This window comes from Scyliorhinus torazame, chromosome 2 (genome assembly GCF_047496885.1).
Source record: "Scyliorhinus torazame isolate Kashiwa2021f chromosome 2, sScyTor2.1, whole genome shotgun sequence".
Classification (NCBI taxonomy): Eukaryota; Metazoa; Chordata; class Chondrichthyes; order Carcharhiniformes; family Scyliorhinidae; genus Scyliorhinus; species Scyliorhinus torazame.
The window spans coordinates 22,536,442-22,562,082 of record NC_092708.1 but is presented as its reverse complement, the minus strand read 5'-3'; the positions used below and the strand labels follow the sequence as shown (position 1 = coordinate 22,562,082).

Here is a 25,641-nt window from a genome sequence, read left to right as displayed (position 1 = left end):
GGAGTTTGGTGAGTGAGTGATTGCTGCTTTGGGCTGCATTAGAGCGTTTAAGCTGGAGTTTGGTGAGTGAGTGATTGCTGCTTTGGGCTGCATTTGAGTGTTTAAATTGGAGTTTGGTGAGTGAGGGATTGCTGCTTTGGGCTGCATTAGAGCATTTACATTGGAGTTTGGTGAGTGAGGGATTGCTGCTTTGGGCTGCATTAGAGCGTTTAAGTTGGAGTTTGGTGAGTGAGGGATTACTGCTTTGGGCTGCATTAGAGCCTTTAAGCTGGAGTTTGGTGAGTGAGTGATTGCTGCTTTGGGCTGCATTAGAGCGTTTAAGCTGGAGTTTGGTGAGTGAGTGATTGCTGCTTTGGGCTGCATTCGAGTGTTTAAGTTGGAGTTTGGTGAGTGAGGGATTGCTGCTTTGGGCTGCATTAGAGCGCTTAAGTTGGAGTTTAGTGAGTGAGGGATTGCTACTTTGGGCTGCATTAGAGCGTTCAAGCTGGAGTTTGGTGAGTGAGGGATTGCTGCTTTGGGCTGCATTAGAGCGCTTAAGTTGGAGTTTAGTGAGTGAGGGATTGCTGCTTTGGGCTGCATTCGAGTGTTTAAGTTGGAGTTTGGTGAGTGAGGGATTGCTGCTTTGGGCTGCATTAGAGCGCTTAAGTTGGAGTTTAGTGAGTGAGGGATTGCTACTTTGGGCTGCATTAGAGCATTTAAGTTGGAGTTTAGTGAGTGAGGGATTGCTGCTTTGGGCTGCATTCGAGTGTTTAAGTTGGAGTTTGGTGAGTGAGGGATTGCTGCTTTGGGCTGCATTAGTGCATTTAAATTGGAGTTTGGTGAGTGAGTGATTGCTGCTTTGGGCTGCATTAGAGCTTTTAAATTGGAGTTTGGTGAGTGAGGGATTGTTGCTTTGGGCTGCATTAGAGCGTTTAAATTGGAGTTTGGTGAGTGAGGGATTGTTGGTTTGGGCTGCATTAGAGCGTTTAAATATAGATTTTGGTGAGTGAGTGATTGCTGCTTTGGGCTGCATTAGAGTGTTTAAGCTGGAGTTTGATGAGTGAGGGATTGCTGCTTTGGGTTGCATTAGAGCGTTTAAGCTGGAGTTTGGTGAGTGAGTGATTGCTGCTTTGGGCTGCATTAGAGCGTTTAAATTGGAGTTTGGTGAGTGAGGGATTGCTGCTTTGGGCTGCATAAGAGTGTTTAAGCTGGAGTTTGGTGAGTGAGGGATTGCTGCTTTGGGCTGCATTAGAGCGTTTAAGCTGGAGTTTGATGAGTGAGGGATTGCTGCTTTGGGCTGCATTAGAGCGTTTAAGCTGGAGTTTGGTGAGTGAGTGATTGCTGCTTTGGGCTGCATTAGAGTGTTTAAATTGGAGTTTGGTGAGTGAGGGATTGCTGCTTTGGGCTGCATTAGAGCATTTACATTGGAGTTTGGTGAGTGAGGGATTGCTGTTATGGGCTGCATTAGAGCGTTTAAATTGAAGTCTGGTGAGTGAGGGATTGCTGCTTTGGGCTGCATTAGAGCGTTTAAGTTGGAGTTTGGTGAGTGAGGGATTACTGCTTTGGGCTGCATTAGAGCCTTTAAGCTGGAGTTTGGTGAGTGAGTGATTGCTGCTTTGGGCTGCATTAGAGTGTTTAAGTTGGAGTTTGGTGAGTGAGTGATTGCTGCTTTGGGCTGCATTAGAGCGTTTAAATTGGAGTTTGGTGAGTGAGTGATTGCTGCTTTGGGCTGCATTAGAACTTTTAAATTGGAGTTTGGTGAGTGAGGGATTGCTGCTTTGGGCTGCATTAGAGCGTTTAAGTTGGAGTTTGGTGAGTGAGGGATTGCTGCTTTGGGCTGCATTAGAGTGTTTAAGTTGGAGTTTAGTGAGTGAGGGATTGCTGCTTTGGGCTGCATTAGAGTGTTTAAGTTGGAGTTTGGTGAGTGAGGGATTGCTGCTTTGGGCTGCATTAGAGCCTTTAAGTTGGAGTTTGGTGAGTGAGGGATTACTGCTTTGGGCTGCATTAGAGCCTTTAAGCTGGAGTTTGGTGAGTGAGTGATTGCTGCTTTGGGCTGCATTAGAGTGTTTAAGTTGGAGTTTGGTGAGTGAGTGATTGCTGCTTTGGGCTGCATTAGAGCGTTTAAGTTGGAGTTTGGTGAGTGAGTGATTGCTGCTTTGGGCTGCATTAGAACTTTTAAATTGGAGTTTGGTGAGTGAGGGATTGCTGCTTTGGGCTGCATTAGAGCGTTTAAGTTGGAGTTTAGTGAGTGAGGGATTGCTGCTTTGGGCTGCATTAGAGTGTTTAAGTTGGAGTTTGGTGAGTGAGGGATTGCTGCTTTGGGCTGCATTAGAGTGTTTAAGTTGGAGTTTGGTGATTCAGTGATTGCTGCTTTGGGCTGCATTAGAGCGTTTAAATTGGAGTTTGGTGAGTGAGGGATTGTTGCTTTGGGCTGCATTAGAGCGTTTAAATTGGAGTTTGGTGAGTGAGGGATTGCTGCTTTGGGCTGCATTAGAGCATTTAAATTGGAGTTTGGTGAGTGAGGGATTGTTGCTTTGGGCTGCATTAGAGCATTTAAATTGGAGTTTGGTGAGTGAGTGATTGCTGCTTTGGGCTGCATTAGAGTGTTTAAGTTGGAGTTTGGTGAGTGAGGGATTGCTGCTTTGGGCTGCATTAGAGTGTTTAAGTTGGAGTTTGGTGAGTGAGGGATTGCTGCTTTGGGCTGCATTAGAGCGTTTAAATTGGAGTTTGGTGAGTGAGGGATTGCTGCTTTGGGCTGCATTAGAGTGTTTAAGTTGGAGTTTGGTGAGTGAGGGATTGATGCTTTGGGCTGCATTAGAGCGTTTAAGTTGGAGTTTAGTGAATGAGGGATTGCTGCTTTGAGCTGCATTAGAGTCTTTAAGTTGGGTTTAGTGAGTGAGGGATTGCTGCTTTGGGCTGCATTAGAGCGTTTAAGTTGGGGTTTAGTGAGTGAGGGATTGCTGCTTTGGGCTGCATTAGAGTGTTTAAGTTGGAGTTTAGTGAATGAGGGATTGCTGCTTTGGGCTGCATTAGAGCGTTTAAGTTGGGGTTTAGTGAGTGAGGGATTGCTGCTTTGGGCTGCATTAGAGTGTTTAAGTTGGAGTTTCGTGAATGAGGGATTGCTGCTTTGGGCTGCATTAGAGCGTTTAAGTTGGGGTTTAGTGAGTGAGGGATTGCTGCTTTGGGCTGCATTAGAGCGTTTAAGTTGGGGTTTAGTGAATGAGCGAGTTCATTCAAGAGGGAAGGACGTGATCCTTTCATTTTCTACCTTTTCTCACTTCCGGTAGCTGGCTCTTATTTTGCTGCAGGGAAAGAAGCTGATTGGTGAGTAACTGTTAAGTTATTCTACTCATTCTAATTGTAATAACTAGTTTTTAAAGTTTTGGCAGGTCAGCTCGGCCGAGTGGAATGTACATCCTGTGGTATGTGGAAAGTCATGGAAGCGCCATGTGTCCTAGATGAACACATCTGAAGGAAGTGTCACCGGCTGCAGAATCTTGAGCTCTGGGTTTCGGAACTTGGACTGGCGATTGGAGTCACTGTGGCACCTCCGCGAGGCAGAGAACTACAGAGGCAGCACTTTTAGGGATATGGCCATACTGTGGGTTAAGAGCATTCAGACAGAGGGGAGAATGGTGACCGCCAAGCAGTCTAAGCAATCCAGGCAGGTAGTGCAGAAATCCCCTGGACAAACCTCCCTTGCCAACCGGTCTTCTAGTTTGAATACTGGTGAGAGGGACGGTTCCCCTGAGGGGTGCTGCCAGAGCCAGGTCAGTGGTACCAAGAGTGACTCAGCTTCAGAGAATGAAGAGTGGCAGAGCAATGGGGGATTCATGAGTTGGAGGAATAGACAGGTGTTTCTGTGGACGTAGACGTAATTCCAGGATGGTACTTTGCACCCCCCCTGGTGCCAGGGTCAAGGACGACATGGAGCAGCTGTAGGACATCCTTCTGGGGACTTAAACCGGCTTACGCCAGATGTTGCGGTCCACATTGCTACTAACAACATAGTAGGAAGGGGGATGATGTCCTGAAAGCAGATTTTAGGGTGTTAGGAAGGAAATTATAAAGTACAACCTCAAGGCAGTTGTGAGGAATAGGAGGACTGAGCAATTGGACACATGGCTGGAGAACTGGTGTAGGAGGATTTCTGAGGCATTGGGGCCGGTTCTGTAGCAGGTGGATCCGTAAAAGCCGCACTCCTCTGAAAAGGCCTGGCAGGCCACTCAGTTGTATCACACTGCTCAGTTGGACTCAGGCTATTGTGAGAGAGGAGGAGACTGCCCCTAGAAGGGTTCACCATTGATAAGGAGGAGGTATTGGATAAGCTGTCGACATTCAAAATTGACAAGGCAGTGGGACCAGGAGCGGCACAGTGGTTAGCACCGCTGCCTCACAGCGCCAGGGACTGGTTTCGTTTCCAGCCTTGGGTGACTGTCTGTGTGGAGTCTGCACATTCTCCCGTGTCTACATGGGTTTCCTCCGGGTGCTCCGGTTTCCTCCCAGAGTCCAAAGATGTGCAAGTTAGGTGGAATGGCCATGCTGAAATTGCCCTCTAGTGTCCAAAGATGTCCAGGTTAGGTTACGGGCACAGGACGGGGAGTGAGGCAAGGTAGGGTGCTCTTTCGGAATGTCGGTGCAGACTCAATGGGCCGAATGGCCTCCTTCTGCACTGTAGGGATTCTAAGGATATTGAAGAAAGTGAGAGTTGAAATTGCAGCGGAGGTGCCAGAGAACTGGAGAATGATGCTTCTGTTCAAAAAAGGTTGATTACACACCAGTCAATTTAACTTTAGTGGTGGGAAAGCGTCTCAAAATATTATTCAGGATAGAATTAGCAGTCACATAGGAAAATGTGGGGTGATTAGGAAGAGCAATCATGGATTTCTTAAGGGAAAATTGTGTTGAACTAACTTTGAAGAAGTAACTGAGAGGGTCGATGAGGACAATGTTGTTGATGTGGTGCACATGGACTTCCAAAATGCATTTGATACAGTGACACACAACAGACTTGTGAGCAAAGTTATAGCTCATGGAATAAAAGGGACAGGAGGAATATGGACGCAGAATTGGCGGAGTGATAGGAAACAGCAAGTCGTGGTTCATTGTTATTTCTCGGACTGGAGGAAGATTTGTAGTGGATTTTCCCAGGGACCCTTGCTTTTCCTGATGTGCACTAATGACAAAGATCTTGATGTGCAGGGGACACTTTCAAAGTTTGCGGATGATACAGGCTTGGAAGAATTGTGAGAAGGCCAGTGTAGATCTTCAAAGGGGAAAAGGACAGAAGACATGGCGGGGCAAGAGGGCAGATCAGGTGACAGAGGAATTTCAAAGCGAGAAGTGTCAGGTTATTCATTTCAGCAGCAAGAGCATGGAGAGGCAACATGAAATTAAAAGTACAATTCTAAAGGGGATGCAAGAGCAGAGGGACTTGGGTATAAATGTGCATAAATTATTGAGGATGGCAGGACAGGTGGAGAGAGCAATTAGTAAAACATATAGTAGTCTGGGCTTTATGATAGGGGCATAGAGTACAAGAGCGAGGAGGTTATGCTGAAGTTGTATCAGACAGTAGTTAGACCTCGGCTGGAGTATTGTGTACAGTTCGGGGCGCCACACTACAGGAAGGATGTGAACACATTGGAGAGAGTGCAGGAGAGGTTGACAAGAATGGTTCCAGGGATGAGAAACTTCAGTTATGAGGATTGATTGGAGTGGTTGGAACTGTTCTCCTTGGAGAGAAGAAGACTAAGAGGGGATTTGAGGTGTTGAAAATCATGAGGGGGCTGGACAGAGTAGCCAGGGAGAAACTGCTCCCGCTCGTAAAAGGATCAAGGACAAGAGGGCACAGATTTAAAGTGATTTGCAAAAGAAGCAAGCGTGATGTGAGAAAAATAACCTTTCCACCCAGCGAGTGGTTGGGGTCTGGAATGCACGGCCTGGAAGTGTGGTGGAGGCAGCTTCAATCGAGGGGTTCAAGAGGGCGATAGATGATCATTTAAGTAGGAACAATGTGCAGGGGTGCGGGGAATGGGCAGGGCTACTGGAAGAAGGCGGGGAAGGGGGACTTCTTCATCTGCGACCCAGCCTAAAGTGAGTGTCAGAAGGCTATTATAATGTGAGCTGTTGATCCTGGTGAGCCCTCGCCTCCTCTTTGGTATTCAGTGTCCCTGCTCTTGATGATGTTTGAGTTTGGAAAACATTTGGACTTGTCTTGGTGCTTTAAAGGGCTTTCTGAGGCCACATCTGGAGCACTGAGTGCTGTTTCTGACTCTTCACCAAAGGAAAGATGTACTTGTCTTATAGAGTGCAATGTACACTCGTTAGAATGGTTCCTGGTGTGAAGGATTGTCATATGAGGAAAGATTGACTAGGCCCAGATTCACTAGCTTCAGAAGAATGAGATGATTTAATTGAAACGTACAAAGTTCTGAAGGAATTGGGCAGGGCAGACGCTGGGAGAATATTTCCCATGACTGAGGAATCTACAACACGGCAGCCATTTAAGTCTGAAGTGTTGACAAAATGTCTTCACTCAATGAAATGAAAATCGCTTATTGTCACGAGTAGGCTTCAATGAAGTTACTTCAGCCTACTTGTGACAATAATAAAGATTAATGGATGGTGAATCACTAAGTTGATCCGGAGCTTATTGAATGGTTGGAAAGAAGCCGCAAAGGTCCAAATGTCCTGTTCCTATTTGTTATGTTCTTATATTGAATCTTGGTGAAATGGCCTGGTGACATTTATTCTCAAGGTTCATGTCTGCTGTAAGACTGCTTGGGTGAAGTAGTGTAGGGCAGCTCAAAGTGAAACAGCCTCGTGATATTGACAAGTGTTCCTACCACTGGATGGCAATCAGCTCAAAGAACCCAGCTTCATTTCTTTTCACCCTTGGAAAAGGAGTTACAAAGAACCCTGGCAGAAAATAAACATGGAAAACAGGAGCAGGAGGAAGCCATGTGGCCCCTTAAGCCAGCTCCACAATTCAACGTGACCATGGCTGTTGCTCTAACTCAATGCCACTCTCCAGCACTCTCCCCATACCCCTCTACACCTATGAAATCTATCTATTTTCTTCTGAAATATGTTCAGTGATTTGGCCTCCACAGCTCTCCCACTTGCTAAGATCTCATTCAATGTCGACAGGGGATGTAACCTGGGGCTTGCCTGGCCTTCTGGGGCCATTCCTCGCCAGCCTGTGGCAGCTTTACCCAGAGTGGAAAGACATCAGCTAATTCCAACATTACACATGATTACCTAATGGGTTACCCAAGCAGAATCGTCAATGCCTGTAACTATTCCGAGCGGAGACTTGTGACCATCTTCCAGACCCTTGGGAATTTGGGCCCCTGGAACTCCTCCAACAGTCCATGTGGAGTCCCGGAGAATGATTCCTATGGGGAGGTTGAGGGGGGTTCCCCATTTTAGGTCATTTAATCCATGGTGGGGCGATGGGCAGGGTTACGGGGAGATTGGGTTTAAGAGGTTCCACCATGCACGTGCCATGAGATGTAAGGTTGATGTAGTGCAGAATTAAGCGGCTCAAAGTGCTGCTCTGATAAGTGGCACCGAATCAATAACCCTTTCGGAGAATTAGTTAGTGGGATTAGGTGAATAAGCAAGGCTTAATGCGAATGGATGGATGAATGGTTGACTTTGACCACCCCCTACCCCGCTGCCAGAGGATCCGAGACATGATCTGATTCAGCACGTACCTTGCTGCAGGATTTTCCCAAAGTATTTATTGTGGACGGTACAGTTCCACCTGCGGTTCCGGAATTGGAATTGGCACTCTCGCACGCCCAGCCTGGCTCCTTTCGCCACCTCGCTGACGATCTCCGGCTCGGTTTGGCACAGCTCGGCCTGCTTGCCTGCCAATCGCTTGGTCTTGCGACAGATGCTGTTTGGGTCCATCACCAAGGGACTTCCCACCGCCCTGCGAGCACAAGCAACAGAACGGCTGAGACGCGGGGGGGTCACCACTGCCGCCGCGCAGTCTGAACTTAAAACGTTAGCCCCTCGACCGACGCCACCCTGATCAGCGCTGGAGAAAACGCTAAAAAGAGTCACAAGAACTGAAAGTAAGGATGGTACAGACGGAGTTCCCTCCTCGAGAAATGATAAACCTAAAGATGACCAGATAGATGTCTTTCAAAATATCAAAGAGTTCATTAGCTTGATGCAGACAGAAGGAAGAGAGACAATAACTACAGCACCATAACTATGAGATAGTCGCTGATATATTCCATAGGGAATTCGGGAGATATATTTCGCCCAGCGTGGTTTGAATGTGGAACTTGATACCACAAGTAGTTGAGGGGAATAGCTGTATTTAAAGGGATGCTGGAGAAGGAGAGGGCAGAAGGAAAGGCTGGTTTGGTTCGGAGAGGAAGATTGGGAGACGGCTCACGTGGAGTATAAAACTCGGGTTGAATGGTGTGTTTCTGTGCTGATGTCACAAGTGTTCGAGCAAAGCCTTCGCCGCCCTGAGCTGCTGGAACAAAACCTGGCAAATACCTGCTGCTTACTCAACTAGTACCTGCCTCATTTAATCCCAACGTGCACACACACACACACTCACAGTCATCACACTCACACTCACACACACTCACACTCACACACTCACAGTCATCACACCCACACTCACACACACTCACAGTCATCACACTCACACACACTCACACTCACACACACACACACACTCACACACTCTCACAGACACACACACACACACAGTCATCACACCCACACTCACACTCACACACACTCACACTCACACTCACAGACTCACACACACACTCATACACTCTCACAGACTCACACACACACACACTCACAGTCATCACACCCACACTCACACTCACACTCACACTCACACTCATCACACTCACACTCACTCACACTCACACACACACTCTCACAGACTCACACACACACACACACTCACAGTCATCACACCCACACTCACACTCACACTCACACACACTCACACTCACACTCACAGACTCACACACACACTCATACACTCTCACAGACTCACACACACACACTCACAGTCATCACACCCACACTCACACTCACACTCACACTCATCACACTCACACTCACTCACACTCACACACACACACACTCTCACAGACTCACACACACACACACACTCACAGTCATCACACCCACACTCACACTCACACACACTCACACTCACACTCACACTCACAGACTCACACACACACTCATACACTCTCACAGACTCACACACACACACACACTCACAGTCATCACACCCACACTCACACTCACACACACTCACACTCACACACACACTCACACTCACACACACTCACACTCACACTCACAGGCTCACACACACACTCACACACTCTCACAGACTCACACACACACACACACTCACAGTCATCACACCCACACTCACACTCACACTCACACACACACACTCACACTCACACTCACACTCACACACACTCACACTCACACTCACAGACTCACACACACACTCACACACTCTCACAGACTCACACACACACACACACTCACACTCACACACACTGACACTGACACTCACACACACACTCACACTCACACACACTCACACTCACACACACTCACACTCACACTCACACACACAGTCATCACACCCACACTCACACACAGTCATCACACCCACACTCACACTCACACTCACACTCGCACACACTCACACTCACACTCACACACACTCACACTCACACTCACTCACACTCACACTCACACACACAGTCATCACACCCACACTCACACACAGTCGTCACACCCACCTCACACTCACACTCACACTCACACACACTCACACTCACACACACTCGCACTCACACTCACACGCACAGTCATCACACCCACACTCACGCACAGTCATCACACCCACCTCACACCCACCTCACACTCACACTCACACTCACACTCACACACACAGTCACACACACAGTCATCACACACATACACTCATACACACTCACACACACAATCATCACACACTCACACACACTCACACACACTTACACGCTCTCACAAACTCACACACTCACACACACACAGTCATCACACACATACACTCACACACACACTCACACACAGTCATCACACCCAACTCACACTCGCACTCGCACACAGTCATCACACACTCACACACACTTACACGCTCTCACAGACTCACACACTCACACACACACAGTCATCACACCCACACTCATACACACTCACACTCACACACAGTCATCACACACACAGTCATCACACACATACACTCATACACACTCGCACACAGTCATCACACCCAACTCACACACACACTCGCACACAGTCATCACACCCAACTCACACACACACTCGCACACAGTCATTACACCCACTTCACACACACACACTCGCACACAGTCATCACACACACAGTCATCACACACTCACACACACACACACAGTCATCACACCCACACTCATACACACTCACACTCACACAAACTCGCACACAGTCATCACACACTCACACACACACTCACACACACACAGTCATCACACCCATACTCACACACATACTCACACACACACACAGTCATCACACCCACACTCATACACACTCACACTCACACACACAGTCATCACACACACAGTCATCACACACATACACTCATACACTCACACACAGTCATCACACCCACACACACACATACTCACAAAGTCATCACACCCACACTCACACACAGTCATCACACCCAACTCACACACACTCACACAGACTCATACACAGTCATCACACCCACACTCACACACATACTCTCACAGTCATCACACCCACACTCACACACACACAATCATCACACACACTCACAAAGTCATCACACCCACACTCACACACACACTCACACAGTCATCACACTCACACACACACTCACACACTCTCACAGACTCACACACATACACTCACAAAGTCATCACGCACACACTCACAAAGTCATCACACCCACACTCACACACACAGTCATCACACTCACACACACACTCACAAAGTCATCACACCCGTACACACACATCACGCCCACACTCACATGCACTCAGTAACACACACAGACACACAGTTATCACGCCCAAACTCACAAGCATACAGTAACACACAGACACACAGATGCACACACACAATAACACACAGGTACGCACACAAAAACAAACACATGCATACAAATACAAACACATCACATGCACACAAACTCACACAGCAGAATATAGACACACAGGCTCACACTGTCATAATATCCACGCATGTATATAATGAGATGCAGACAGGCAGTGATTGACACACAGGATGACCAGTAAGCACACAGCACAGTGCAGCCAATCACCAGACAGGACACTCCCACTATAAAGCCAGAGGGCACTAGGTTTCCCGCTCTCTCGGGACCCAGCCACTGAGACAGTCAGAGTCCACGAGCTAGCACAGTGCAAACACCAGGCGGTAGCTAGTAAGTCTGGTCAGGCTACTACAAGGTCTCCAGTCGGTTCAGTATAGTATCGACCCACAGCTGAATATGTACATCAGTTCTATCGTTGAATAAAACAGTGTTGGATCTTCTCCAGTGTTAGATGTCTGTTTCTAGCTTCCCTGCATCGAGTGCAGTCCACATCGAACCTACCTGCCTAACACATCATGGTACCAGAGTGATATTGATCTTGACGGATCTACCTTGAGTGAATCAGCATTGACCAGCAAGCAGCCATCCGGTGAAATGGAAAACATCCAGCCTCCTCCGCAGCTCCGCATCGCCGGCAACCTCGGCGCCAACTGGAAAATCTTCAAGCAAAAGTTCCTCTTGTACGTTGAGGCCTCCGACCTCGAAGCAGCATTGGATGCCAGGAAGATCTCGCTATTTCTCTCCACCGCGGGGGACCACGCCATCCACATCTACAACTCCATTACGTTCGCTGACGGCGAAGACAAAACAAAATTCAAAACAGTCCTGCTGAAGTTTGACAGCCACTGCGACATTGAGGCGAAGGAGAGCTTTGAACGGTACGTTTTCCAGCAGAGGCTTCAGGGTAAGGATGAATCTTTTCAGTCCTTCGTGACCCATCTCCGCATCCGAGCGCAGTCATGTAACTATGACTCGACGGCTGATTCCATGATCCGGGATCAGATCGTTTTCGGGGTCCACTCCGACTCCCTTCGGTGGCAGCTCTTGAAAGTCAAACAGTTGACCCTCTCTGTCGCTATCGAGACGTGCGTTGTCCATGAGCATGCTAAGAATCGTTACTCCCACATCAGGGCAGCAGAAACTGCGAAGCTGGCCTCCCACGAGGCGGAATGGGTGCAGGCCATTGCACAAATGCAGGGCCTGAGCATCGAGGAGAATGGCCGTTTCGCACGCTTTTCCCGGGTCCCTGCGCATGACGCCACGACCGAGTGGACGACGAGGCCGACAACCCGACTGCGCAGGTGTGTACGTCGTCCGACCGCACTGCGAATGCGCGATGGCGCCATGACGTGTCCGAATTGTGGCTCCGCCCATTTAAAGCGGCAATGTCAGGCAAAAGGACGTCAGTGTCTACAGTGTGGCAAGCTTGGCCACTACACAGCCCTTTGCAGATCTGCTCCACCGCTCAGCAGCCAGCGACCCCAGCTGCGGCGCAGAAGTGTCCGCTCAATACAACAAGGCATGTCAGATTCCGATCCCGACAGCCCAACGGACCCTGATGCTGAGTGCCTCAAGTCCCCATACCGGGTGGGCATCATAACCACACATGCGCTGCCTTCCACCACAACAGCGAAACGCCTCTCGATCCTCAGTGTGGATCCCGATGACGAGTGGTGTGCTGTCCTCACAGTGAACAAGGCTCGCATCCGGTTCAGACTGGACACCGGGGCATCGGCGAACCTCATCTCGAAATCCGACCTCGACACCATCCGCACCAGACCAAGCATTCTTCCACCGGCCTGCCAGCTCCTTGACTACAATGGCAATGCCGTCCAGTGGCCCCTGTCAACTCGGGGTATTCAACAACGCAATCAAGGCAACACTGCGGTTTGAAATCGTCGGGCCTGACAGGGTGTCCCTCCTCGGTGCTCGAGCCTGCAAGCTCCTGAACCTGGTTCAGCGCGTCCACACCATGTCATCATCACCGGCGATGGCCTTGCCTGATGGAAACTTGCAAGCCGACATAGATGACATTATCACGCAGTACCACAGCGTATTCGATGGAATGGGCACGCTCCCATACCGATATAAAATCCTGCTCAAGCCGAACGCCACCCCTGTAATTCATGCACCTCGCTGGGTGCCAGCACCTCTCAAGGATCGTCTGAAGAAGCAATTACAGGACCTCCAAGACCAGGGCATCATATCGAAGGTCACAGAGCCAACAGACTGGGTCAGCTCCATGGTCTGCGTAAAGAAGCCGTCAGGGGAGCTTCGCATTTGCATTGACCCTAAGGATCTAAACCGCAACATCATGCGGGAGCATTACCCGATACCAAAACATGAAGAGTTGACCAGTGAGATGGCTCATATCAAATTCTTTACTAAGCTGGACGCCTCCAAGGGTTTTTGGCAAATACAGCTGGACGCGTCCAGTCGCAAGCTGTGCACGTTCAACACCCCGTTCAGTCGCTACTGTTACAACCGGATGCCTTTTGGGATCATATCTGCCTCCAAAGTATTTCACCGCATCATGGAGCAGATGATGGAGGGCATCGAGGGGGTGCGAGCATACGTTGACGACGTAATTATCTGGTCCACAACACCCCAGGAACACATCGCTCGCCTCAAGAAGGTATTCCAGAGAATTCATGAACATGGTCTCCAGCTCAACAGGGCCAAGTGCTCATGTGGTCAATCGGATATTAAGTTCCTGGGTGACCACATCTCGCAGCAGGGCGTGCGGCCAGATGCCGACAAGGTCTCGGCGATCAATGAAGACCCCGGAGGACAAGAAGGCGGTCCTCCACTTCCTCAGGATGGTCAACTTCCTCAGAAAATTCATTCCCAATATGGCATCCTACACCACGGCCCTCCGCCATCTCGTCAAGAAGTCGACGGAATGCCACTGGCTGCCCTCGCATGAAGAGGAATGGCGTGAGCTGAAAGCAAAGTTTACCACAGCCCCGGTTCTAGCATTCTTCAACCGAACCAAGGAAACCAAGATATCGACTGATGCAAGCCAGGACAGCATTGGGGCGGTGCTCCTTCAGTGAGATGACTCCTCGTCCTGGGCTCCAGTGGCATATGCCTCCAGGGCCATGATGCCCACTGAGTAACGGTATGCCCAGATCGAAAAGGAGTGTCTGGGTCTCCTGACAGGGATAGTCAAGTTTCACGACTACGTTTACGGCCTGCCAAAATTCACAGTAGAAACGGACCGCAAGCCTCGAGTCCGTATAATCCAGAAGGATTTAAATGACATGACACCTCGGTTACAGCAAATTCTTCTTAAGCTACGCCGCTACGACTTCGAACTTGTCTACACGCCAGACAAAGAGCTGATCGTTGCAGATGCCCTATCCAGGCCCATTACCACACTGTGAACAAAGTGACTTCATCTGCCACATAGAAGCGCAAGTGCAGTTGTGTGCCACCAACCTTCCGGCCTCTGATCAACGGGTGATCCAAATTCGTGAGGAGACGGCCAAGGATCCTCTGCTGCAGTGTGTGATGCAGCACCTTACCCATGGCTGGCAGAAGGGACAATGTCCCCAGTTCTATAACGTAAAAGACGACCTGACGGTGGTGGAGGGAATCCTTCTGAAACTCGACAGGATGTAATTCCTCAGAGTATGCGTGCTGTGGTGCTGGGCCAACTCCATGAGGGTCACCTTGGGGTCGAGAAATGCCGAAGCAGAGCTCGGGAGGCGGTCTATTGGCTGGGCATCAGCCAGGACATTGCCGACACAGTCCTCAACGGCCCTACCTGTCAGAAGTTTCAACCAGCTCAACCCAAGGAAACGCTGCAACAGCACGAGATCGTGACCTCTCCGTGGTCCAAAATAGGTGTCGACCTTTTCCACGCCAAGGGGCGTGACTACGTACTCCTGGTCAACTACTTCTCCAGTTACCCAGAAGTAGAATCAAAGCCTGCAAAGAAACGTTCGCCCGGCATGGTATTCCGCTCACGATAATGAGCGACAACGGTCCTTGCTTTTACAGCCAGGAATGGTCTGATTTTGCACAGTCCTACAACTTCCGTCACGTAACCTCCAGTCCCCACTACCCGCAGTCAAACGGGAAGGCCGAGAGAGGGGTCCAAATTGTAAAGCGGTTGCTGTGCAAAGCTGAAGACTCAGGCTCCGACTTCAACCTACCAATGCTGGCATACAGGGCAACCCCACTGTCCACTGGGTTGTCTCCAGCGCAGATGCTCATGAATCGCACTCTGAGGACCACAGTTCCATGTTCCAGACCTTGACCACCTCACGGTCTTACAGAAAATGCAGCAATCACGGGCCCAACAGAAGGCCACATACGATGCTCGTGCCACGGATCTACTCGAGCTGGCCCCAACTGATCATGTTCGTGTCCAGTTGCCTGAGGGCGGCTGGTCAGCCACAGCTGTTGTGATCAAACAAGTGGCCCCAAGACCGTTCCTTGTCCGCATGGCTGATGATGGCTCCCTGCTACGGCGCAACAGACGGACATTGCGAAGAGTTCCACGCCCGCTATCTGACCGAAGTACGATGCTTCCTCCGGACGTACCCTGCCACGAGGCCACTGATCTACCAGCAATCCAGCGATCCATCTAAATGAACGTATATACGTTCATTTAGACACCTTTTGTATATAGTCAGGCGCACACCTCAGTATTTATATATCTAAAATAAAGGGGGGGAGATGTCATGATATCCACTCATGTATATAATGAGATTCACACAGGCAGTGATTGACACACAGGATGACCAGCAAGCACACAACACAGTGCAGCCAATCACCAGACAGGACACTACCACTATAAAGCCAGAGGGCACTAGGTTTCCCGCTCTCTCGGGACCCAGCCACTGAGACAGTCAGAGTCCACGAGCTAGCAAGTGCAAACACCATGCGATAGCTATTAAGTCTGGTCAGGCTACTACAAGGTCTCCAGTCAGTTCACTATAGTGTCGACCCACAGCTGAATATGTATATCAGTTCTATCATTGAATAAAACAGTGTTGGATCGTCTCCTGTGTTAGACGTCTGTTTCTAGCTTCCCTGAATCGAGTCCAGTCCACATCGAACCTACCTGCCCAACACATCGCACACCAACACAGACATCAAAAAACACACAGAGACAAACACATATATACATAGACACACAGTAGCACACAGACACACTCACAGACACACACACAAACACAAATGTCATACTCACACAGACATAAAGACAAGCACACATAGACACACACGCACACACACAGACTGCCACACACATGCACACACACACGCACACACATAGACTGCCATAACCAATCACACAAACAAGCAGACGCACACACAGACTGCAAAACACTCACACACACACACACACTCATGCACACTCACTGAATATCAAACGTGCAGCCACATGAACAGCAGCTCTGTTTTAAATAAAAGTTTAATCCCTTGTGCGCCTCCCTGGAGTACTTAACTGCTGCGAAATAGACGAACGCATAGGCAATCGATGCCAGATTCACTGACATAGAACTGAGTTCTCGTGCTGACAAGCAAGGACTATCTTTGTGTGGGAGTTAACTGGTGGAGGTTGAGGGGTGACCTGATAGAGGTCTGCAAGATTATGAGGGGCATGGATAGAGTGGATGGCAGGCACTCTTTCCCAGGGTGGAGGGGTCAGTCACCAGGGGGCAAAGGTTTAAGGTCTGTGGGGCAAAGTTGAGAGGAGATGTGCGAGGCAGGTTTTTTGACACAGAGGGTGGTGAGTGCCTGGAACGCGTTGCCAGGGGAGATTGTGGAAGCAGATACATTAACAGCATTCAAAAGGCATCTTGACTACAAAGGGCAGCACGGTAGCACAGTGGTTAGCACAATTGCTTCAGCAGCTCCAGGGTCCCAGGTTCGATTCCCGCATGGGTCACTGTCTGTGCGGAGTCTGCACGTTCTCCCCGTGTGTGCGTGGGTTTCCTCCGCGTGCTCCGGTTTCCTCCCACAGTCCAAAGATGTGCAGGTTAGGTGGATTGGCCATGCTAAATTACCCCGTAGTGTCCAAAATTGCCCTTAGTGTGGGGTGGGGTTACTGGGTTATGGGGAGAGGGTGGAGGTGTGCGGTTGGGTAGTGCGCTCTTTCAGAGAGCCGGTGCAGACTCGATGGGCTGAATGGCCTCCTTCTGCACTGTAAATTCTATGAATTCAAGAAAAATGGATAGGATGGGTATAGAGGAATACAGCATAAGGAAGTGCTGAGGGTTTTGGCCAAGGTTGACCGGTACAGGCTTGGAGGGCCGAAGGGCCTGTTCCTGTGCTGCATTGTTTTTTGTTCTTTGAGATGGTGTATCAGAGAGCTGTGCAAGAGGGGAAGGTGAATTGGAAACTATGTGATATGGGAAGGTGTATTGGGAACTATGCAAGAGGGTGAAGGTGTATTGGGAACTGTGCGAGAGGGTGAAGGTGTATTGGGAACTGTGCAAGAGGGTGAAGGTGTATTGGGAACTGTGCGAGAGGTTGAAGGTGTATTGGGAACTGTGCAAGAGGGGAATGTGTATTGGGAACTGTGCGAGAGGGAAAGGTGTATTGGGAACTGTGCAAGAGGGGAATGTGTATTGGGGACTGTGCGAGACGAGAAGGTGTATTGGGAACTGTGCGAGACGAGAAGGTGTATTGGGAACTGTGCGAGACAGGAAGGTGTATTGGGAACTGTGCGAAAGGGGAAAATGATTTGGGAACTGTGCGAGACGGGTAGGTGTACTGGAACCTGTGCGAGAGGGGAAGGTGTATTGGGAACTGTGCGATAGGGGAAGGTGTATTGGGAACTGTGTGAGACGGGAAGGTGTATTGGGAAATGTGCAAGAGGGGAAGGTGCATTGGGGAATGGGCGAGCGGGAAAGGTGCATTGGGAACTGTGCGAGACGGGAAGGTCTATTAGGGATTGTGCGAGAGGGGAAGGTGCATTGGGAACTGTACGAGATGGGAAGGTGTATTGGGAATTGTGTGAGAGGGAAAGGTGTATTGGAAACTGTGTGAGAGGGTGAAAGTGTATTGGGAACTGTGCGAGAGGGGAAGCTGTATTGGGAACTGTGCAAGATGGGAACGTGTATTGGGAACAGTGCGAGAGGGTGAAAGTGTATTGGGAACTGTGCGAAAGGGAAGGCGTATTGGGAACTGTGCAAGAGGGGATGAGTGTTTTGGGAACTGTGCAAGAGGGTGAATGTGGATTGGGAACTGTGCGAGAGGGTGAAGGTGTATTGGGAACTATGCAAGAGGGGAATGTGTACTGGGAACTGTGCGAGAGGGGAAGGTGTATTGGGAACTGTGCGAAAGGGGAAAATGATTTGGGAACTGTACGAGACGGGGAGGTGTACTGGAACCTGTGCGAGAGGGGAAGGTGTATTGGGAACTGTGCAAGAAGGGAAAGGGTATTGGGGAATGTGCAAGTGGGAAAGGTGCATTGGAAACTGTGTGAGAGGGGAAGGTGTATTAGGGAATGTGCGAGAGGGGAAGGTGCATTGGGAACTGTACGAGATGAAATGAAATGAAATGAAAATTGCTTATAGTCATGAGTAGGCTTCAATGAAATTACTGTGAAAAGCCCCTAGTCGCCACATTCCGGCACCTGTTCGGGGAGCATGGAACGGGAATCGAACCGTGCTGCTGGCCTGCCTTGGTCTGCTTTAAAAGCCAGCGAATTAGCCCAGTGTGCTAAACCAGCCCCTTGGGAAGGTGTATTGGGAATTGTGCGAGAGGGGAAGGTGTATTGGGAACTGTGCGAGAGGGTGAAGCTGTATTGGGAACTGTGCGAGAGGGGAAGGTGTATTGGGAACTGTTGTCGAGGGGAATGTGCTTTGGGAACTGTTGTCGAGGGGACGGTGTATTGGGAACTGTGTGAGATGGGAAGGTATATTGGGAACTGTGCGAGAGGGTGAAGGTGTATTGGGAACTGTGCAAGAGGGGAATGTGTATTGGGAACTGTGCGAGAGGGAAAGGTGTATTGGGAACTGTGCAAGAGGGGAATGTGTATTGGGGACTGTGGGAGAGGGGAAGGTGTATTGGGAACTGTGCGAGACGAGAAGGTGTATTGGGAACTGTGCGAGACGAGAAGGTGTATTGGGAACAGTGCGAGACAGGAAGGTGTATTGGGAACTGTGCGAAAGGGGAAAATGATTAGGGAACTGTGCGAGACGGGAAGGTGTACTGGAACCTGTGCGAGAGGGGAAGGTGCATTGGGAACTGTGCGATAGGGGAAGGTGTATTGGGAACTGTGTGAGACGGGAAGGTGTATTGGGAAATGTGCAAGAGGGGAAGGTGCATTGGGGAATGTGCGAGCGGGAAAGGTGCATTGGGAACTGTGCGAGAGGGGAAGGTGTATTAGGGATTGTGCGAGAGGGGAAGGTGCATTGGGAACTGTACGAGATGGGAATGTGTATTGGGAATTGTGTGAGAGGGAAAGGTGTATTGGAAACTGTGTGAGAGGGTGAAAGTGTATTGGGAACTGTGCGAGAGGGGAAGCTGTATTGGGAACTGTGCAAGATGGGAACGTGTATTGGGAACAGTGCGAGAGGGTGAAAGTGTATTGGGAACTGTGCGAAAGGGAAGGCGTATTGGGAACTGTGCAAGAGGGGATGAGTGTTTTGGGAACTGTGCAAGAGGGTGAATGTGGATTGGGAACTGTGCGAGAGGGTGAAGATGTATTGGGAACTATGCAAGAGGGGAATGTGTACTGGGAACTGTGCGAGAGGGGAAGGTGTATTGGGAACTGTGCGAAAGGGGAAAATGATTTGGGAACTGTACGAGACGGGGAGGTGTACTGGAACCTGTGCGAGAGGGGAAGGTGTATTGGGAACTGTGCAAGAAGGGAAAGGGTATTGGGGAATGTGCAAGTGGGAAAGGTGCATTGGAAACTGTGTGAGAGGGGAAGGTGTATTAGGGAATGTGCGAGAGGGGAAGGTGCATTGGGAACTGTACGAGATGAAATGAAATGAAATGAAAATTGCTTATAGTCATGAGTAGGCTTCAATGAAATTACTGTGAAAAGCCCCTAGTCGCCACATTCCGGCACCTGTTCGGGGAGCATGGAACGGGAATCGAACCGTGCTGCTGGCCTGCCTTGGTCTGCTTTAAAAGCCAGCGAATTAGCCCAGTACGCTAAACCAGCCCCTTGGGAAGGTGTATTGGGTACTGTGCGAGAGGGAAAGGTGTATTTGGAATTGTGCGAGAGGGGAAGGTGTATTGGGAACTGTGCGAGAGGGTGAAGCTGTATTGGGAACTGTGCGAGAGGGGAAGGTGTATTTGGGACTGTACGAGCGGGGAAGGTGTATTGGGAACTGTGCGAGACGGGAAGGTGTATTTGGGACTGTACGAGCGGGGAAGGTGTATTGGGAGCTGTGCTAAACGGGAAGGTGTATTTGGGACTGTGCGAGCGGGGAAGGTTGATTGGAAACTGTGCAAGAGGGGAAAGTGTTTTGGCACCGGGCGAGAGGGGACGTTATATTGGGAACTGAGAGATGGGGGAAGGTGTATTTGAAACTGTGTGAGAGGGGAATGTGTATTGGGAACTGTGCGAGAGGGGATGGTGGATTGGGAACTGTGCGAGCAGGTAAGGTTTATTGGGAAATGTGAGAGAGAGGAATGTATATTGGAACTGTGCGAGGGGCGGAAGGTATATTGAGACCTGTGCGAGAGGGGAAGGTGAATTGGGAACTGTGCGAGTGGGAAAGGTGTTTAGGAACTGTGCGAGACAGGAAAGTGTATTGGGAACTGTGCGAGAGGGGAAGGTGAATTGGGACCTGTGCGAGAGAGGAAGGTATATTGGGAACTGTGCGAGAAAGGAAGGTGTATAGGGAACTGTGCGAGTGGGTAAGGTGTTTAGGAACTGTGCGAGACAGGAAGGTGTTTCAGGAACTGTGCGAGAGGGGAAGGTGTTTAGGAACTGTGCGAGAGAGGAAGGTTTATTGGGAACTGTGCAAGACAGGAAGGTGTATTGGGAACTCTGAGAGAGGGGAAGGTGTATTGGGAACTGTGTGAGAAGGGAAGCTTTATTGGGAACTGTGTGAAATGGGAAGGTGTTTAGGAACTGTGTGAGAGGGAAGGTGTATTGGGAACTGTGTGTGACGGGAAGGTGTATTGGGAACTGTGCGAGACGGGAAGGTGTATTGGGAACTCTGAGAGAGGGGAAGGTGTATTGGGAACTGTGTGAGAGGGGAAGGTTTATTGGGAATTGTCCGAGATGGGAAGGTATATTGGGAACTGTGCTAGAAGGAAAGGTGCATTGGGAACAGTGCGAGAGGGGATGGTTTATTGGGAAATGCGAGACGGGAAGGTGGATTGAGACCTGTGTGAGAGGCGAAGGTGTATTGGGATCTGTGCGATAGGGGAAGGTTTATTGGGAACTGTGCGAGAGGGCAAGGTGTATTGGGAACAGTGCACGAGGGGAAGGTGCATTGGGAACTGTGTGAGAAGGGAAACTATATTGGGAACTGTGCGAGACGGGAAGGTGTATTGGGAACTGTGTGAGAGGGGAATGTCTATTGGGAACTGTGCGAGACGGGGAAGGTTGATTGGAAACTGTGCAAGAGGGGAAAGTGTTTTGGCACCGGGCGAGAGGGGAAGTTTTATTGGCAACTGAGCGATGGGGGAAGGTGTATTTGGAATTGTGTGAGAGGGGAATGTGTATTGGGAACTGTGCGAGAGGGGATGGTGGATTGGGAACTGTGCGAGGCGGGAAGGTGTATTGGGAACTGCGTGAGAGGGGAAGGTGTATGGGGAACTGTGCTAGACGGGAAGGTGTATTTAGGACTGTGCGAGCGGGGAAGCTGTATTGGGAGCTGTGCTAAACGGGAAGGTGTATTTGGGGCTGTGCGAACGGGGAAGGTGAATTGGGAACTGTGCGAGAGGGGAAGGTATATTGGGAACTGTGCGAGAGAGGAAGGTGTATTGGGAACAGTGCGAGAGGGGAAGGTGTATTGGGAACTGTGTGAGAACGGAAACTTTATTGGGAACTGTGCGAGACGGGAAGGTGTATTGGGAACTGTGTGAGAGGGGAAGGTGTATTGGGAACTGTGCGAGACGGGATGGTGTATTGGGAAATGTGTGAGAGGGGAAGATGTATGGGGAACTGTGTGAGAGGGAAAGTTGTATTGGGAACTGTGTGAAAGGGGAAGGTGTATTGGGAACTGTGTGATCGGGGTAGGTGTATTGGGAAGTGTGCGAGAGGGGATGGTGTATTGGGAACTCTACAGTAGTGGAAGGTGTATTGGGAACTATGAGAGAGGGTGAAGGTGTATTGGAGTACTGTGCGATAAGGCAAGGTGTAATGGGAAATGTGCGACAGGGGAAGGTGTATTGGGAACTGTGCGAGTGGGGCTGGTGTATTGGTAACTGTGGGAGAGGAGAAGGACTATTGCAAACTGTGCGAGAGGGGAAGGTGTATTAGGGACTGTGTGAGAGAGGAAGGTTTATTGGGAACTATGCGACGGGATGGTGTATTTGGAGCTGGCGAGAGGGGAAGGTGTATTGGGAGCTGGCGAGAGGGGAATGTGTATTGGGAACTGTGCGAGAGGGGATGGCTTATTAGAAACTGTACGATAGGGGAAGGTGTATTTGGAACTGAGCGAGATGGGAAGGTGTATTGGGAACTGAGCGAGAGGGGAATGTGTATTGGGAAATGTGTGAGAGGGGAAGGTGTATTGGGAAATGTGTGAGAGGGGAAGGTGTATTGGGAAATGTGTGAGAGGGGAAGGTGTATTGGGAGCTGGCGAGAGGGGAAGGTGTATTGAGAACTGTGCGAGACGGGAAGGCTTATTAGAAACTGTACGATAGGGGAAGGTGTATTTGGAACTGAGCGAGATGGGAAGGTGTATTGGGAACTGAGCGAGAGGGGAATGTGTATTGGGAAATGTGTGAGAGGGGAAGGTGTATTGGGAAATGTGTGAGAGGGGAAGGTGTATTGGGAACTGTGCGAGAGGGGTATGTGTATTGGGAACTGTGCGAGAGGGGAAGGCTTATTAGAAACTGTACGATAGGGGAAGGTGTATTTGGAACTGAGCGAGATGGGAAGGTGTATTGGGAACTGAGCGAGAGGGGAATGTGTATTGGGAAATGTGTGAGAGGGGAAGGTGTATTGGGAAATGTGTGAGAGGGGAAGGTGTATTGGGAAATGTGTGAGAGGGGAAGGTGTATTGGGAGCTGGCGAGAGGGGAAGGTGTATTGAGAACTGTGCGAGACGGGAAGGCTTATTAGAAACTGTACGATAGGGGAAGGTGTATTTGGAACTGAGCGAGATGGGAAGGTGTATTGGGAACTGAGCGAGACGGGAATGTGTATTGGGAGCTGTGCGAGAGGGGAAGGCTTATTATAAACTGTACGATAGGGGAAGGTGCATTTGGAACTGAGCGAGATGGGAAGGTGTATTGGGAACTGAGCGAGACGGGAATGTGTATTGGGAGCTGTGCGAGAGGGGAAGGCTTATTAGAAACTGTACGATAGGGGAAGGTGCATTTGGAACTGAGCGAGATGGGAAGGTGTATTGGGAACTGAGCGAGATGGGAAGGTGTATTGGGAACTGTGCGAGAGGGTGAAGGTGTTTGGGAACTCAGTGAAAGGGAGAAGGTGTATTGGAATCTGAGCGATAGGGGAAGGTGCATTGGGAACTGTGCGATCGGTGAAGGTGCATTGGGATCTGGCGATATGGGAAGGTGTATTGGGAACTGTGCGAGAGGGAAAGTGTATTGGGAACTGTGCGAGAGGGGAAGGTGAATTGGGACCTGTGCGAGAGGGGAAGGTGTATTGGGATCTGTGTGAGAACGGAAACTTTATTGGGAACTGTGCGAGACTGGAAGGTGTATTGGGAACTGTGTGAGAGGGGAAGGTGTATTGGGAACTGTGTGAGAGGGGAAGGTTTATTGGGAATTGTCCGAGATGGGAAGGTATATTGGGAACTGTGCTAGAAGGAAAGGTGCATTGGGAACAGTGCGAGAGGGGCAGGTTTATTGGGAAATGCGAGACGGGAAGGTGGATTGGGACCTGTGTGAGAGGCGAAGGTGTATTGGGAACAGTGCACGAGGGGAAGGTATATTGGGAACTGTGTGAGAAGGGAAACAATATTGGGATCTGTGCGAGACGGGAAGGTGTATTGGGAACTGTGTGAGAGGGGAATGTCTATTGGGAACTGTGCGAGACTGGGAAGGTTGATTGGAAACTGTGCAAGAGGGGAAAATGTTTTGGCACCGGGCGAGAGGGGAAGTTTTATTGGCAACTGAGCGATGGGGGAAGGTGTATTTGGAATTGTGTGAGAGGGGAATGTGTATTGGGAACTGTGCGAGAGGGGATGGTGGATTGGGAACTGTGCTAGGCGGGAAGGTGTATTGGGAACTGCGTGAGAGGGGAAGGTGTATGGGGAACTGTGCTAGACGGGAAGGTGTATTTAGGACTGTGCTAGCGGGGAAGCTGTATTGGGAGCTGTGCTAAACGGGAAGGTGTATTTGGGGCTGTGCGAACGGGGAAGGTGAATTGGGAACTGTGCGAGAGGGGAAGGTATATTGGGAACTGTGCGAGAGAGGAAGGTTTATTGGGAACATTGCGAGAGGGGAAGGTGTATTGGGAACTGTGTGAGAACGGAAACTTTATTGGGAACTGTGCGAGACGGGAAGGTGTATTGGGAACTGTGTGAGAGGGGAAGGTGTATTGGGAACTGTGCGAGACGGGAAGGTGTATTGGGAAATGTGTGAGAGGGGAAGATGTATGGGGAACTGTGTGAGAGGGAAAGTTGTATTGGGAACTGTGTGAAAGGGGAAGGTGTATTGGGAACTGTGTGATCGGGGTAGGTGTATTGGGAACTGTGCGAGAGGGGATGGTGTATTGGGAACTCTACGGTAGTGGAAGGTGTATTGGGAACTATGAGAGAGGGTGAAGGTGTATTGGAGTACTGTGCGATAAGGCAAGGTGTAATGGGAAATGTGCGATAGGGGAAGGTGTATTGGGAACTGTGCGAGTGGGGCTGGTGTATTGGTAACTGTGGGAGAGGAGAAGGACTATTGCAAACTGAGCGAGAGGGGAAGGTGTATTAGGGACTGTGTGAGAGAGGAAGGTTTATTGGGAACTATGCGAGAGGGGATGGTGTATTTGGAGCTGGCGAGAGGGGAAGGTGTATTGGGAGCTGGCGAGAGGGGAATGTGTATTGGGAACTGTGCGAGAGGGGATGGCTTTTTAGAAACTGTACGATAGGGGAAGGTGTATTTGGAACTGAGCGAGATGGGAAGGTGTATTGGGAACTGAGCGAGAGGGGAATGTGTATTGGGAACTGTGCGAGAGGGGAAGGCTTATTAGAAACTGTACGATAGGGGAAGGTGTATTTGGAACTGAGCGAGATGGGAAGGTGTATTGGGAACTGAGCGAGAGGGGAATGTGTATTGGGAAATGTGTGAGAGGGGAAGGTGTATTGGGAAATGTGTGAGAGGGGAAGGTGTATTGGGAAATGTGTGAGAGGGGAAGGTGAATTGGG

General features: G+C 49.9%; 1 protein-coding gene across 1 annotated transcript in view; it reads right to left on the bottom strand.

Annotated features, from left to right (window-relative positions):
• LOC140386786 (protein Wnt-6-like) overlaps positions 1 to 7,917 on the bottom strand; it is a 101,739-nt gene extending 93,822 nt beyond the window's left edge. Inside the window, exon 1 of the mRNA XM_072469485.1 lies at positions 7,701 to 7,917. Coding sequence (XP_072325586.1) covers positions 7,701 to 7,899 — 199 coding nt within the window. The 5' untranslated portion in view covers positions 7,900 to 7,917. The remainder of the gene's footprint in view (positions 1 to 7,700) is intronic.
• Positions 7,918 to 25,641: the final 17,724 nt, after the last annotated feature.